This window comes from Aquarana catesbeiana, linkage group LG01 (assembly GCF_042186555.1).
Source record: "Aquarana catesbeiana isolate 2022-GZ linkage group LG01, ASM4218655v1, whole genome shotgun sequence".
Classification (NCBI taxonomy): domain Eukaryota; kingdom Metazoa; phylum Chordata; class Amphibia; order Anura; family Ranidae; genus Aquarana; species Aquarana catesbeiana.
The window spans coordinates 191,185,497-191,198,869 of NC_133324.1; the positions used below are offsets into that span (position 1 = coordinate 191,185,497).

Here is a 13,373-nt window from a genome sequence, read left to right on the forward strand (position 1 = left end):
GAACCTGTTACGAGATGATTATGATGCTCTTACATTTCAACAATGCCTCCCTCAAAATCATCCCAATTATGATAAATCATTCAAAATTCAGCCCCTAATCAATTTTTTTTTGCACCAACTTCAAGCAGATGTTTACCCGATATAAATATTTGTGTAGATGAATCCCTAGTATACTTCACCAGAAAACTTAGCATAAAGCAATACCTCCCCAGTAAAAAAAGAGCCAGACATGGGGTAAAATTTTATAATGCAACGTACACACAGTCGGACTTTTCGGCTACAAAAGTCCGGCGGACAATCCAATCGTGTGTGGGCTTCCCTGGACTTTCAGCGGATTTTCCAGCCACAAATCTGACTGACTTTATATTTGGAACATGCTTCAAATCTTTACGTCGTAACTCCGCCGGACCCAGAAATCCGCTCATCTGTATGCTAGTCCGACGGACAAAAACCGACGCTAGGGCAGCTATTGGCTACTAACTTCCTTATTTTAGTCCGGTGTGCGTCATCACGTACGAATCCGTCTGACTTTTGTGTGATCGTGTGTAGGCAAGTCCGGTCGTTAGAAAGTCTGTTGAAAGTCCGCCGAAAGTCCGTCGGACGGGCTGTCGGACGGGCTGTCGGACGGGCTGTCGGACGGGCTGTCGGACGGGCTGTCGGACGGGCTGTCGGACGGGCTGTCGGACGGGCTGTCGGACGGGCTGTCGGACGGGCTGTCGGACGGGCTGTCGGACGGGCTGTCGGACTTTTGTAGCTGAAAAGACTGATCGTGTGTACGCGGCATTAGGCATGTGATAGGGCCACGGGTTACACAAATGATTTTATAATTTATGAGGGAAAAAGACAGACAGCTTATACCCCCCTGGATGCCCTACCTACATGTGAAAAAAAGTGGCAAAAGTGTCTGGCAGCTGATCGAACCATTGCTTGGGAAAGGTTACCACCTATATGCAAACAATTTCTACACAAGTCTCCCACTTTTCCGCCATCTGTACCAAAAGAGGGCTGTGGCCTGTGGGACAGCACGGACCAACCACAAAGGCTTCCCACAGAGATTGGTCACCAAGAAATTGAAACGGGGAAATGGCCAGTATGTGGACTGAAGAGGTACTAGCACTGAAGTGGAGAGATAATCTACATCCTTTCCACAATGCATGATGACACCTTGGTGGAACTGCAGAGAAGAAAAGGCCCCGGCCAGAAGCTAAAATGTGTGCATGAATATAACCTTTACATAGGGGGGGGTGGGGGGGGGGTGGATATGAACGACCAGCTGATGCAGCCCTACCTGGCCACCAGGAGATCACTGTTTTGGTACAAGAAAGTCGCCATTTATTTGATGCAACTAGCCCTGTTCAATTCGTATATTATTTTTTCCAAGTGCACCCAAAGTTCCCTAACCTATCTAAAATTCCAAGAAGATGTTATCACAGCCCTTCTCTATCCCCATGGCCAAGCCCCTCAAATAATTCGCTCCGATACATTAGCCAGACTCCATGAAAGGCACTTTCCCGAAATCCTCCCTCTTACCCAAACAGGTCACAAACCCCCCCCCAAAAAATGTTGTGTGTTCAAGTAGAGGAATTCACCTTGACACCCAATACTACTGTCCCCAATGTCCCTCCCAGCCAGGCCTCTGTATTGGAGAGTGCTATCGGAGCTATCATACTTCATTACACTATTAGTAAAGTGAAGATGATTTTTTTTCCAGTTTCCACTAACTGCCATTTCTGTGAATGACCTGGACTGTTAACGACTATGCCTCTGCCAACCATGTTTCTGCCTTCAATGTGAATTGACCTCGGCCTGTTAAAATGACCATGCTTTTTGCTTGCCTCCTGAACTGATTATTTGTCCTGCCACTTTATAACACAGGGTCTCACATATGTGAGGGGCTCCAGAAAAGACTTTCCGAGTGGAGAAAACGTTTTTCACCGGGTTTTTGTTTTCTCGGTTTAGGGTCTGGAGACTCTGAGGCCTCGTAGGGATTTGGGTGGGAAGAAGCCTCTAGCCCTGTCCTCAGGTTTTACCTGACCAAGGCCTAAGGCTCGATTCACACCTATGCATGTTGCTTTTGAGCGTTTTTGGAGGTTTTTTTTTTCATGCTTGCCGCGTTTTTGAGCCGCGTTTTTGCCGCGATTTTGCGGTTTTTTTTTTTTTTTTTTTTTTTCATTTTTTTTTACAGTCTTACAAAAAAATTACAAAAAAAAAAAAAAAATAAAAAAAAAAAAAAAACGGCAAAAACGCACCAAAAACGCATCAAAAACGCATCAAAAACGCTGCAAAAAAGGTGCACTTGCGTTTTTGATGCTTGTCCATTGAAAACCATTACATGCAAAACGCTGCATTTTGCATGAGAAAAAGTCCCCGACCCTTTCCAAAAACGCGGAGATACAAAAAAGCATTGATGTGAACATGTTCCATAGGAACCCATGTTAAAAAATTCCCGTGCATTTCTGCAAAATGCAAAATGCATCAAAAAACGCGCTAGTGTGAATGGGGCCTAAATGTTATTGTGCTGCCTGCCACCTGAAATGGCCGCTAAATCATGGACCATGTTCATACTTTTCCATATCTCTGTCTGCTGCCTGGACAATTCCTGGACATTTCCTTTGGCTGTCTGGACCAATGCTTTGACTGCTCTGGAACGGTAGTCCTGCCTGCTAAAACTACAGGTGAACCTTTTTATTTTTTACCCTTTGCTCAGCAGAATGTATGTTGGGGTGTACATGCTATGTGTTAGAAGCCTGAAGGTGCTACTTGCATGTTGGGCCCATGTATGTAGCCAGGCTGTGGAAAAGTCTCACATATGGGGTATCGCCATACTCAGGACGAGTAGCAGAATGTATTTTGGGGTGTAATTTTTGCTATGTACATGCTATGTGTTAAAAAGATCTTCTAAATTGACAACTTTGTGAATAAAATAAAAATAAGATTTCATTTTCTTTCCACATTTTCCAAAAACTTGTGGAAAGAAATTACATGTTCAAAAGACTCATTATGCCTCCTAGAATATACATTGGAGGTGTTTTCTTTCCAAAATGGGTAATTTTGTAGGTAATTTCATTGCCCTGGTGCTCCAGAGCCTTCAAAAATGTGATAGGTACTCAGGAAATGAAATGTGTAATTTATGCCTTTAGAACACCTGATGGTGCTACTTGGATGTTGGGCCTCTGTAGGTGAACAGGCTGTGGAAAAGTCTCACACATGGGGCATCGCCATACTTAGGATGAGTAGTAGAATGTATTTTGGGGTGTAAATGCAAGTATGCCTGCACCGTGTGTGAGAAAATATGAAGCATGATTATAATACTACTACTACTTTATGAAGCATGAATATATATAAAAATTACAACGTCAAAAAATTCACTATAAGGCTCCTTTCACACTGAGGCGCTTTGCAGGCGCTAAAGTGCTAAAAATTGCACCTGCAAAGCGCCCCGAAAGAGCTACTCAATGCACTCCAGTGTGAAAGCCCCGAGGGCTTTCACACTGGAGCAGTGCACTTGCAGGGCAGTCATAAAAGTCCTGCAAGCCGCATCTTTGGAGCGCATTAGGAGCAATGTATTTACCACCCCTTCCCATTGAAAACAATGGGGCAGCGCCGCAAAGGGCGGTTTTAACCCTTTTTCGGCCGCTAGCAAGGGGTTAAAACTGCCCCGCTAGCGCTGCTAAAATGACGGTAAAGCGGTGCTATATTTAGCGCCGCTGTACCGCCGGCGCCCGCACTCCTCAGTGTGAAAGTAGCCTAACTCTTACTAAATAACTCAGACTGTCTTGTTTCCAAAAAGGGGTCATTTGGGGGGTATTTGTACTGTCCTGACATTTTAGGGCCTCAAGAAATTAGATAGGCCATCAGTGCATTAGGATTGATCAATTTTCAATAATGCATAGCATAGCTTGTAGACTCTATAACTTTCACACAAACCAATCATCATCATACACTAATCAGGATTTTTTTTTTTTTTTTTAACCAAAGACATGTAGCAGAATACATTTTGGCCTAAATTTGATGAAATTAGTTTTTTGGGGGATTTTATTAAAACAGGAAGTAGAAAATTTTTTTTTTTTTTCAAAATATTTGCTTATATGACAAAAAAAAAAGTGGTGAATAAATATCACCAAAAGAAAGCTCTATTTGTATGAACAAAATGATAAAAATTTCATTTGGGTACAGTGCAGCATCACTGAGTAATTGTCATTCACTTTGCGAGAGCGCTGAAAGCTGAAAATTGGTCTGAGAAGGAAGGGGATGAAAGTGCCCAGTATTGAGGTGATTAACATTGATTTGAATGCAACTGCTTAATTCTGAACACCGATACATCCCCAGGTATAAGGGGGTGTGCACACTTATGCAACCAACCACATTATTCTCATTTTTTTACTTCCACCTAAAAGATTTCAGTTTGTTTTTCAAATTGTGTTATACAGTTTATAGGTCACATTAGAGGTGGAAAAAGTTCTCTTTGGTCCTTTTCACATGGGCGGACCATACGCCCGTTTTTTTTTTCATCCATCCGTTTTCTAATGAAAAAAACAGACATACATGTATCCCTATGGGATAGATGTCAGCAGATGAACGAACGCTCACATCAGTCTCCGCTATGCTCTGAACCTGATGACAGGGGAAAACCCTATTTTTCCATCCATCTGTGGATCGGATAAATACTGACAGACGGTCCGTTTTCATCCGATCCCCCATAGAGGAAAGCTGAGATCTGACCGGTCCGTTTCTGCACAGTGTGCAGAGACGAACTAGTCATCCGCCAGCTCTGCGGGGGATCAACGGAGCGATCCCCGATGATGTCCACAAATGGATCCTTCTGGAATCCGCCCGTGTGAAAGGGGCCTAAGTCTCTTTTTTTTTTTTTTTACATCACAGAAACCTGACATTTTAACAGGGCTGTGTAGACTTTGTCTATCTACAGTGGTTAAAAAAGTGTGGCAGTCATCCACCAATCAGCTCTCTGATCTCACCCCCCCATCAGTGACCCCAGTGCAGAGAAGCAGCAGCTGGAAACCTCCCCCATCATCAGCTGTCAACTCTTGCCAACCTACCTCAATGCAGGTAGGTGGCTGGTCTTAGCCTAGCAAAGGGCTCCTCCGTTGCCATGTTGCAGCCTGAGTCCCCTCCGCTCCCCCAGGGCCTGCAATCATCAGGCTTGTCCCCCCCCGTGCGGTGTCCCGGCCCCCGGCCATGGTGATGAGTGCCCCCTCCTTACACACAACTATGCCAGGAACTTGGAAAGTTGTGTCCTCCGTGCAGGGAGGAGGGAGGGAGATGTGTGGCGTGTTACCTGCTGATATATCCGTCCCCGTCCCCATCACACGTCTGGAAGAGGCGCCTCATCCTCTCCTCCTCCCCGGTGCTGGACGTGTCGCTGCTGCCGCTACAGCTGGTACTCCCGTTCACTTCTACAGCGGCCGCCATAGTGCACGGCGGGGCGGCCAGAGACTGCCCACTCTGCATACATACATACACAGCCGCCAGCTGCGGACACATGAAGCGGAGACCCGCCCACACCTCCTCCGAGACCCGCCCCTGACCCCGCCTCCCTCCGCTCACTGCTATCCACATAGCTCGGCCGGGGAGCTGACACTTCATGCCACTTCTGACCGGAAGTGCGGGCTTATTACCTGTACTATAATGTGCCAATCTGTGTCCATTATCATCCTCCATTCACACTGTGCAGCCCATCGCTTACACTCATGTGTTTTGCGCGTTGTGCCTCAGAGGCCCCATTCACACCTAGCGAAGCGTGAACGCACCTTTACGCGTGTCACGCACAGGGCTGACCGTTCACCCAAAAGGCCGCATTCACATTTGGTGTTTCCAGAACCAGCAAGGAAGCGCACAGGATTTGCGCCTTTTGGAATTCTTAATGGCACCCTAGTCACAGCATAAGTGCTTTTTCTCGCGTAGCAAACACACACTAAAAAAACATGGAACACCTAAAAAGGCTCTGGAGTTTGTTTGTCACACATAGAGCAACCCGTTCAAATGAAACACACAAACAAATGCGAGCAGGAATGCACGCAATTCTACACAAAGTGTGAATGGGGCTGAATAGGATGCCCCTTTTTGCGACAAAAGAAGCTCCTGAACGTTTTAGGGTATAATAAGCACGGCATGTGCTTTTTCATGCGTTTTGCGCATTCTAGGAGTGTGCAGATGTAAGTGTGGGAGCATTTAAAAAGTGCATGAAAAATGCACAATGCATTTGCAGTGCCATTATTTCTTAATGGAGCCCCAAACTTGGCCAACAGATGTATGTTGTGCTACAAAACACGTGAAGCTCAGCACCTGAAAATTTGTGGAGGCTTGTTTGGCACGCATATGGGTGCCCATTCAAGTAAATCCAGTGGCGTCTGAGGAAAACGATGAACACAGATTTTTATTTTTGCACACACCTCGCGTTTACAATAGCGTGAGTACAGCAGTGCACAACCATTCAAGTCAATGGCACCTGGGCTGCCTGGGGGAAGGAAATGCGTCAGTAACCATGCTGAGTAGGCTGTGTGCAAGATCATTAGGGGCCACACTACAATCTGTATGTGAATCACACAGGATTGCTCTACAGGTTCCCCTGCCATTCACATGCAGTTCTGTGCATGCACTACTTTTGGAAATGCACTGCAACCAGATCACATGGTACTTTAGTGTCATGTGATCCATTGCAGGCAAATGCATTGCGTTTGCGCCCTGCGTTTGGGGCATCGTTAACATTTTGTTTTGGAAAACTTTTATATTATTTTCAATAAACAAGTACAGTAAAACCTTGGATTGCGAGCATAATTTGTTCCGGAAGCATGCTTGTAATCCAAAACACTTTATCAAAGCGAATTTCCCCATAAGAGATAATGGAAACTAGGGCCTGTACAAGGCACGGGCAGAAGGGCGGATGCCCTGGGCGGTACAATTTTCTGGAGGGGGGGCGCAGGTGAAGTGCCGGAAATGTGCTTCACAGTATACACTAGTCGGCGCCGCTAATCGTCTCTGTACCTTTTACTGTAATGTGCCGAGTGCGCTCCTGCACCCAGCACAAGCCTAGACAGATAGTCACCGCACACGCCCTTCCCTGTCAGCACTTCACTGCCCCTATGAAGGCGCTGCTTCGTAGTCCCATCACTCACGGCCGGAGGCGAGATGGAAATAGCGTAGAGAGCTGCTGCCGGAGCTGCGCCTGCAACTTAGAGGAGCAGCCAAGGAGGAACCAACAAACTGTGTATATCACACAAAAGTAAGAACTAAGCACTGCTAATGATTGCCAAATGCCATGTCATTAACCCCCCCCCCCATACTGCATATTACAGAAATTAAAAATAGCATTGGTAATTAATATCCCCTCAGCCTCCTCCCCTCCCCCAATCGGATCCAGACAGTTCATTTATTAATCTGCAGCAGATTCATAAATAAACTGTCTGGATCCGATTGGGGGAGGAGAGGAGGCTGAGGGGAGATTAAATGATCAATGTTATTTTTAATTTCTGTAATATGCTGCATGGGGGGAGGGTTAAATAACCCTGACACTGGTGCCACTAATGCAGCACAAAGGGGTTAATTAACTGCCACTGGTCAGCCACTGATGCATCAGTGGACCAGCAGTGGCAGTACATTAACCCCCCCATGTTGCATATTACAAATACCATTGGTATTTAATCACTTGAAAAGTGCCTGAAAAGTGCCTGTTTTAGGGTTTCGGGCGCATGCTCCCACCCTCCTACTCCACTGTGATTTGACACATCAGGACTGTCAGCAGATCCCAGCCAATGATTCATGGCTGGGACCTGCGGATCGGCTTTGTCAAATCACAGCCCAGAGCTCTGTCTTGATAATCAATACAGGACACTTTACAGAGTAAAAAGCAGCACACACAGGAAACATAGTTGATTCCCACTATAAGTTGCTGATCGCCGCCATTACTAGTAAAAGAAAAATGTATTTCCCTTTTTTTGTGAATATTTGGGCACTACCTTACGCAAAAATAATGCAAAGCTGAAAACTTAGTATGTTCACATGGGCTCTGACAGAAAAAAACAGCTAACAGGCCTTTCCACAAGCACATTTTCTGCATTATTATTCCAAAGCACTTTAAGTGCCTCTAAAAATACATATTATTAAAATGTGTGTATTGTTTTAAGCATTTTCTTGTTTTGAAATTACATTGCCCCTTTTTTACACCCGAGGAGGGCGGGGTTACGGATACAGTTTGCCATCTTCTCCCTGGGCACCGTATGACCTTGTCCCGGCACTGATGGAAGCTCAAATTATTCGTTCCACAACCATTTATTTATAAATCAGTTTATAGTCCATATAAAAAGATTATAGCAATGTGATAGGTTGTGTAATTATTAAATGTCCATCCACAAATGGCAGCCTCCACAAGGGGATTAGAAGCAAAATCCAGCAGAAGCTACAGAGTATAAAAGAGAAGAGAGGCGCCTCTAAGTGTAGCAATATGGTTACATTTAATGAAGGTACAACATTTAGCAACTCACATGGTTGATGATTAAAAGAGACACGTCTAAATATGCAAGCACCTGGGGTAAAGCTGTCTGCAATCGTGACCTGGAAGACCGCCCTGCAGTAGAGCGATCTGAAAGCGAGGCTTGAACCGCTCATGGAGCGCAGCATGGAAGGGATGACGTCGATGGCAGTGCGGGGGAGGGTCTATGTGGACATCTTTACCCCGGATACCTGCATACTTAGATGTGCCTGTTTTAATCATCAACCATGTGTTTCTAAATGTTGTACCTTCATTAAATCTAACCATATTGCTACGCTTAGAGGCACCTCTCTTCTCTTTTATACTCAGTTGTGACATGACACTACTTGTATATCAAGACATCGCTTGTATATCAAGTCAAAATTTATTACTGTAAAAAATGTTGCTTGTTTTGCAAAACGCTCTCAAACCAAGTTACCCTCAAACCAAGGTTTTACTGTATAGTATACAAATAAAATATTAAGGACCGCATACCACAATAGGGTAAGCCATCCCAAAAATCGAACAAAAAAGTATTACATAAAAGAAGAAGTGCGTTACATTGAAATGTGTACAATGCCTGTGAAGCTTGCCAACTGGACCCACACCATCTCCTCAGAACAGACACAGACCCACCTCACACACAACTAACCAAAATATAGACATCCACATGAAGAAACAACCCACACTCTCCAAGAGGATGTCAGCTAGGAGACCTACCATTATTTTGGCTGAAGACCATTTTCCTGCCCCTTCAGAGTCAATGGGGTACATATCGGATACGCTCATGTAACAGAAAGGAAAGCTAAGAAGGCTAAAACGAGTCTGTTACAGTGAGAGGCGAAGCCATCCATCCCCCCCAAATCTTATCAAACTTAAGTAGTGCCCCCCTATTTAAATATGTGGCTTTATAAAAGGGTAGGGCCTTGTTCACCGAAGTTTTCCAAGACTCTACAGATGGAAGGGCAGAACGTTTCCAAGACAGAACTATGCGTTAATAGCATGAAAAAAATAATAAAGTAAGTAAGGTCCGTATAGCTGTAGTAGGGGACAAATCATCCACTAAACCAAGCAATGTCTTATAGAAGGGCTTAAAGAGATAATAGTTACCCTAACCTATCAAATGTTATTATTAGACTGAACATTAATACTATTCTGGACCCTGAATTAGATACTACATCAAGAAAAACAGTTTTCTCATATAAAGCACTTAAACAATTCAAAAAATATTTATGAAGTCTCCACCTGGTGGATGGTTGGAGGGTCTTTGATGAGAGGTTGAAAGACTATAGCTACTACTCAAAGACCCATAAAGTATATTCTAGATTGGATCTATTCATGGTGGACCAGTATTATCTGGAATATGTTAGAGCCGTGATAACAGAACCAATAACAATCTCCGATCATGCCCCAGTGGTGATGAACTTTCTTCCGGTATCTGTGAGTCAACGGGAGCGAATATGGCGATTAAATGAGTCATTGTTAGATGACAAGCAGATAGCAGAGGATATACGGAAGAAAATGATAAGTTATATCAAAGAAAATATAGCAGGAGAGGTATCAGAACAAATGATATGGGAAGCCCACAAGGCCGTCATTAGGGGGGAGCTGATAACTCATGGGTCGCGAGTTAAGAAAAAGAAAAGGAAGGAGATGGAGGATTTATTAACAAATATACATGAGTTAGAGATCAAACATAAAAACAGTCTTGACCCTGAGGAAGCTAAACAGCTGGAAACGCTTAGAATAAAACTCTCCACATATCTTGATAGAAGGGATAAGGACAAATATAGATTCTTTGCACATAGATTTTATGAACATGGGAACAAATGTGGTAAACTATTAGCCAGACAATTAAAAAAACAACAATTAATTTACCACGTTTATAATATACGAATAGGTAATAAACAGATAATAGACACAAAGTCCATAGCTATGGAATTTGGGCAGTTCTACAAGGACCTATATAATATCCAATCAAATTCGTCAGGATTAGAAGAAGGGATTCAAGTGGAGGAAATTAGAAATTATATTAAAGAATCTGCATTATCACCCCTCACTTTGGAAGTGGTGGAGAGGTCAGAGGAGCAGATTACGGTAGAGGAAATAAAAAATGCAATAAAAAATTTACCAATGGGGAAGAGTCCAGGGCCGAATGGTCTAACAAATGCATATTATAAAAAATGTATTAATATCTTGACTATACCAATTTGCAATTATTTTAACCAACTTACAGCTACCAACCCGTTACCCCCAGAAGCTTTGCTGGCTTTTGTGACAGTAATACCAAAACCTGGGAAAGACCCACAATACTGCGCAAACTATAGACCTATCTCCCTTTTGAATTCAGATACCAAATTACTGGAAAAAATTCTAGCAACTAGATTACAGGATAAAGTAATACAGTTGGTACACTCTGATCAAACGGGGTTTATGATGGGACGAGAAACTAAGGATAACACCATCCGGGCCCTTCATGTTCTCCATTGGATATAGAATGGACCTAATAAAATGGATGCCGAAAAGGCTTTTGATAGAGTGAACTAGATATTTATGATGGAAGTACTAAGAGGAATAGGGCTGGGGGAACGGATGATGGGGTGGGTATCAGCATTATATGCTGGACCAAGGGCAAGGGTAAAAGTTAATGGGACCCTATCAGGAGGTCTGGATATACGAAACGGTACAAGGCAAAGGTATCCACTGTCCCCAATATTATTTGCCCTCGTGTTAGAACCTTTCCTATGCAAAATAAAGGAAAATAAGGGAATAAGGGGAGTAGAAATAGGATCTAGAGAGTACAAAGTATCAGCTTAAGCTGACGATTTGTTATTTTTCCTTTCAAAACCCCAAGAATCCATTAAAGAAGTGATGCAGGAGGTGACAAAATATGGGAAATTATCAAACTTTAAAATAAATTTGGAGAAATCGGTATTACTACCCTGTCATATGCCATCACCATTAACTACATCTCTGCGAAACAAATACCTGTTTATCTGGCACAGGAAATCTTTGCTTTATTTGGGAGTACATATATCTGCAGATGTAAAACTACTATATGAACAAAATTATAGTCCCTTACTTGCCAAAATAACAGAGGGTTTGCATAGCTGGAAAGGACATATGTTAACAATGTTTGGGAGGATCAACACCTCTAAAATGAACATAATACCTAGATTATTATATCTACTGTACACAGTACCCATAAAAAGGTACGTAAAGAATTCCTATCCTTCATATGGAAGAATGGAAGAGCTAGAATAGCATATAACATCTTACACAGAAGGAAAGAGGAGGGAGGAGTAGGGTTGCCAGACATTGCAATGTATTACAGAGCAGCGACTCTGGTACGCATACTAAACTGGTGTCATGACTCTGAGAACAAAGCATGGGTGTTGATTAAAAAAAACATGGCAGAAAAGGATTTAGCAGGGGCACCATGGATACCAGCCAAGGACAGGGGACTATCTAAATGGACATCTCCATTAACTCGAAACAGACTGGCAGTATGGGTTAAAACGGGCAAATATGCTCCTAAAATATCTCCTTTAGCCCCATTGGGGGGTTATCCATGGTTCCCCCCGGAGAAGAAAAGGGAGCGCTAGGTCCATGGGAATCAGGAGGGAACACAATGTGTTTAAGATATGCCCCCATAGGCACTCTTATGTCCCAAGTAGAACTGATATCATTACAAGGAGACATGAAGATGGCAGAATAGAGATATAACCAAATGCGAAACTTTTTAAAAAAAATAGAACACCAAATAAGGCCCCAAAATGCGTTAACCACATTTGAGAAGATGTGTATGAAGATATCAGAACCCAATCATTTATGGTCACAGATGTATAAACTAATGCTTAGCGAACAAGAAACCACAACACCATATTTTATTAAAGAGTGGGAAAATGAACTAAACTGTACATTTACCCCATCACAAAGAAAAAAATTAATAGAAGTAACATACTCATCATCTGTAAGCTCATCTATTCAGGAAATGTCATACAAATTTTTGACTAGATGGTACAGAACCTCGGTGCGATTAGCACAGATATATCGAAATGCAGATATTCGTTGCTGGAGGGGATGTAAAGATAGGGGTACATATCTTCATATTTGGTGGACATGTCCTAAGATCAAGGTACTTTGGGAAGAAATAGCCCCATGGATAAAAAGAATGTCAAATAAATGTATAGAATTAACACCAATACATTTCCTGTTCCATGGGACTATTGGATCCACAAGATCTTATAAAAATAGTCTCACACCGCATTTATTAAACGCAGCAAAGAGGTTAATACCCAGGTACTGGAAACAGGCTACATTTTTGGGTGGAACGCTGCTTTAAGCATAATATCATCTTGTTACGTTATTACCATTGTTTACCTACTTTTGAATGTATGTGCTTTTTAGCATATACTGATAAGAAACTTCATTAGAGATTTGTTGATTGTCATGATTATATGTTCATGTTACTGAAGAAATAAATAAAAATTCTAAAAGTAAAAAAAAAATAATAGTTACTTCCTGTATACTCATCAACACATCCTTCCAATATTTCTGTTTACCAGGACAATTCCAGAAGATATGCATAAAGTCAGCCCCACCTGCAGAACAACGCCAGCAGGAAGAGGTGACTGAACCAAAAATTCTACCTACCTTAGCTGGGGTCATATATATAGGCTGCAGAAATCTGTACTGAATCAATTCGTCACGAGCTGAAATTAGTCTGGTAAACGGAGCATCCTAGACATCCTCCCAATCTTCCGTGTCCAAATCGGGGACTACTGACACCCACTTAGACCTACAAACGTTCATGAGCCGATCAGTCTCAGGGAAAAGGAACTTATAAATGGTAGATAGAGGTTTTTGAAGATCCTCCTCCCTAAAA

General features: G+C 42.9%; 1 protein-coding gene across 1 annotated transcript in view; it reads right to left on the bottom strand.

Moving 5' to 3' along the window:
• MCC (MCC regulator of WNT signaling pathway) overlaps positions 1 to 5,513 on the bottom strand; it is a 530,407-nt gene extending 524,894 nt beyond the window's left edge. The window contains exon 1 of the mRNA XM_073624625.1: positions 5,297 to 5,513. Within this exon, the coding sequence (XP_073480726.1) occupies positions 5,297 to 5,502 (206 nt within the window). The 5' untranslated portion in view covers positions 5,503 to 5,513. The remainder of the gene's footprint in view (positions 1 to 5,296) is intronic.
• Between the last annotated feature and the right edge of the window lie 7,860 nt (positions 5,514 to 13,373).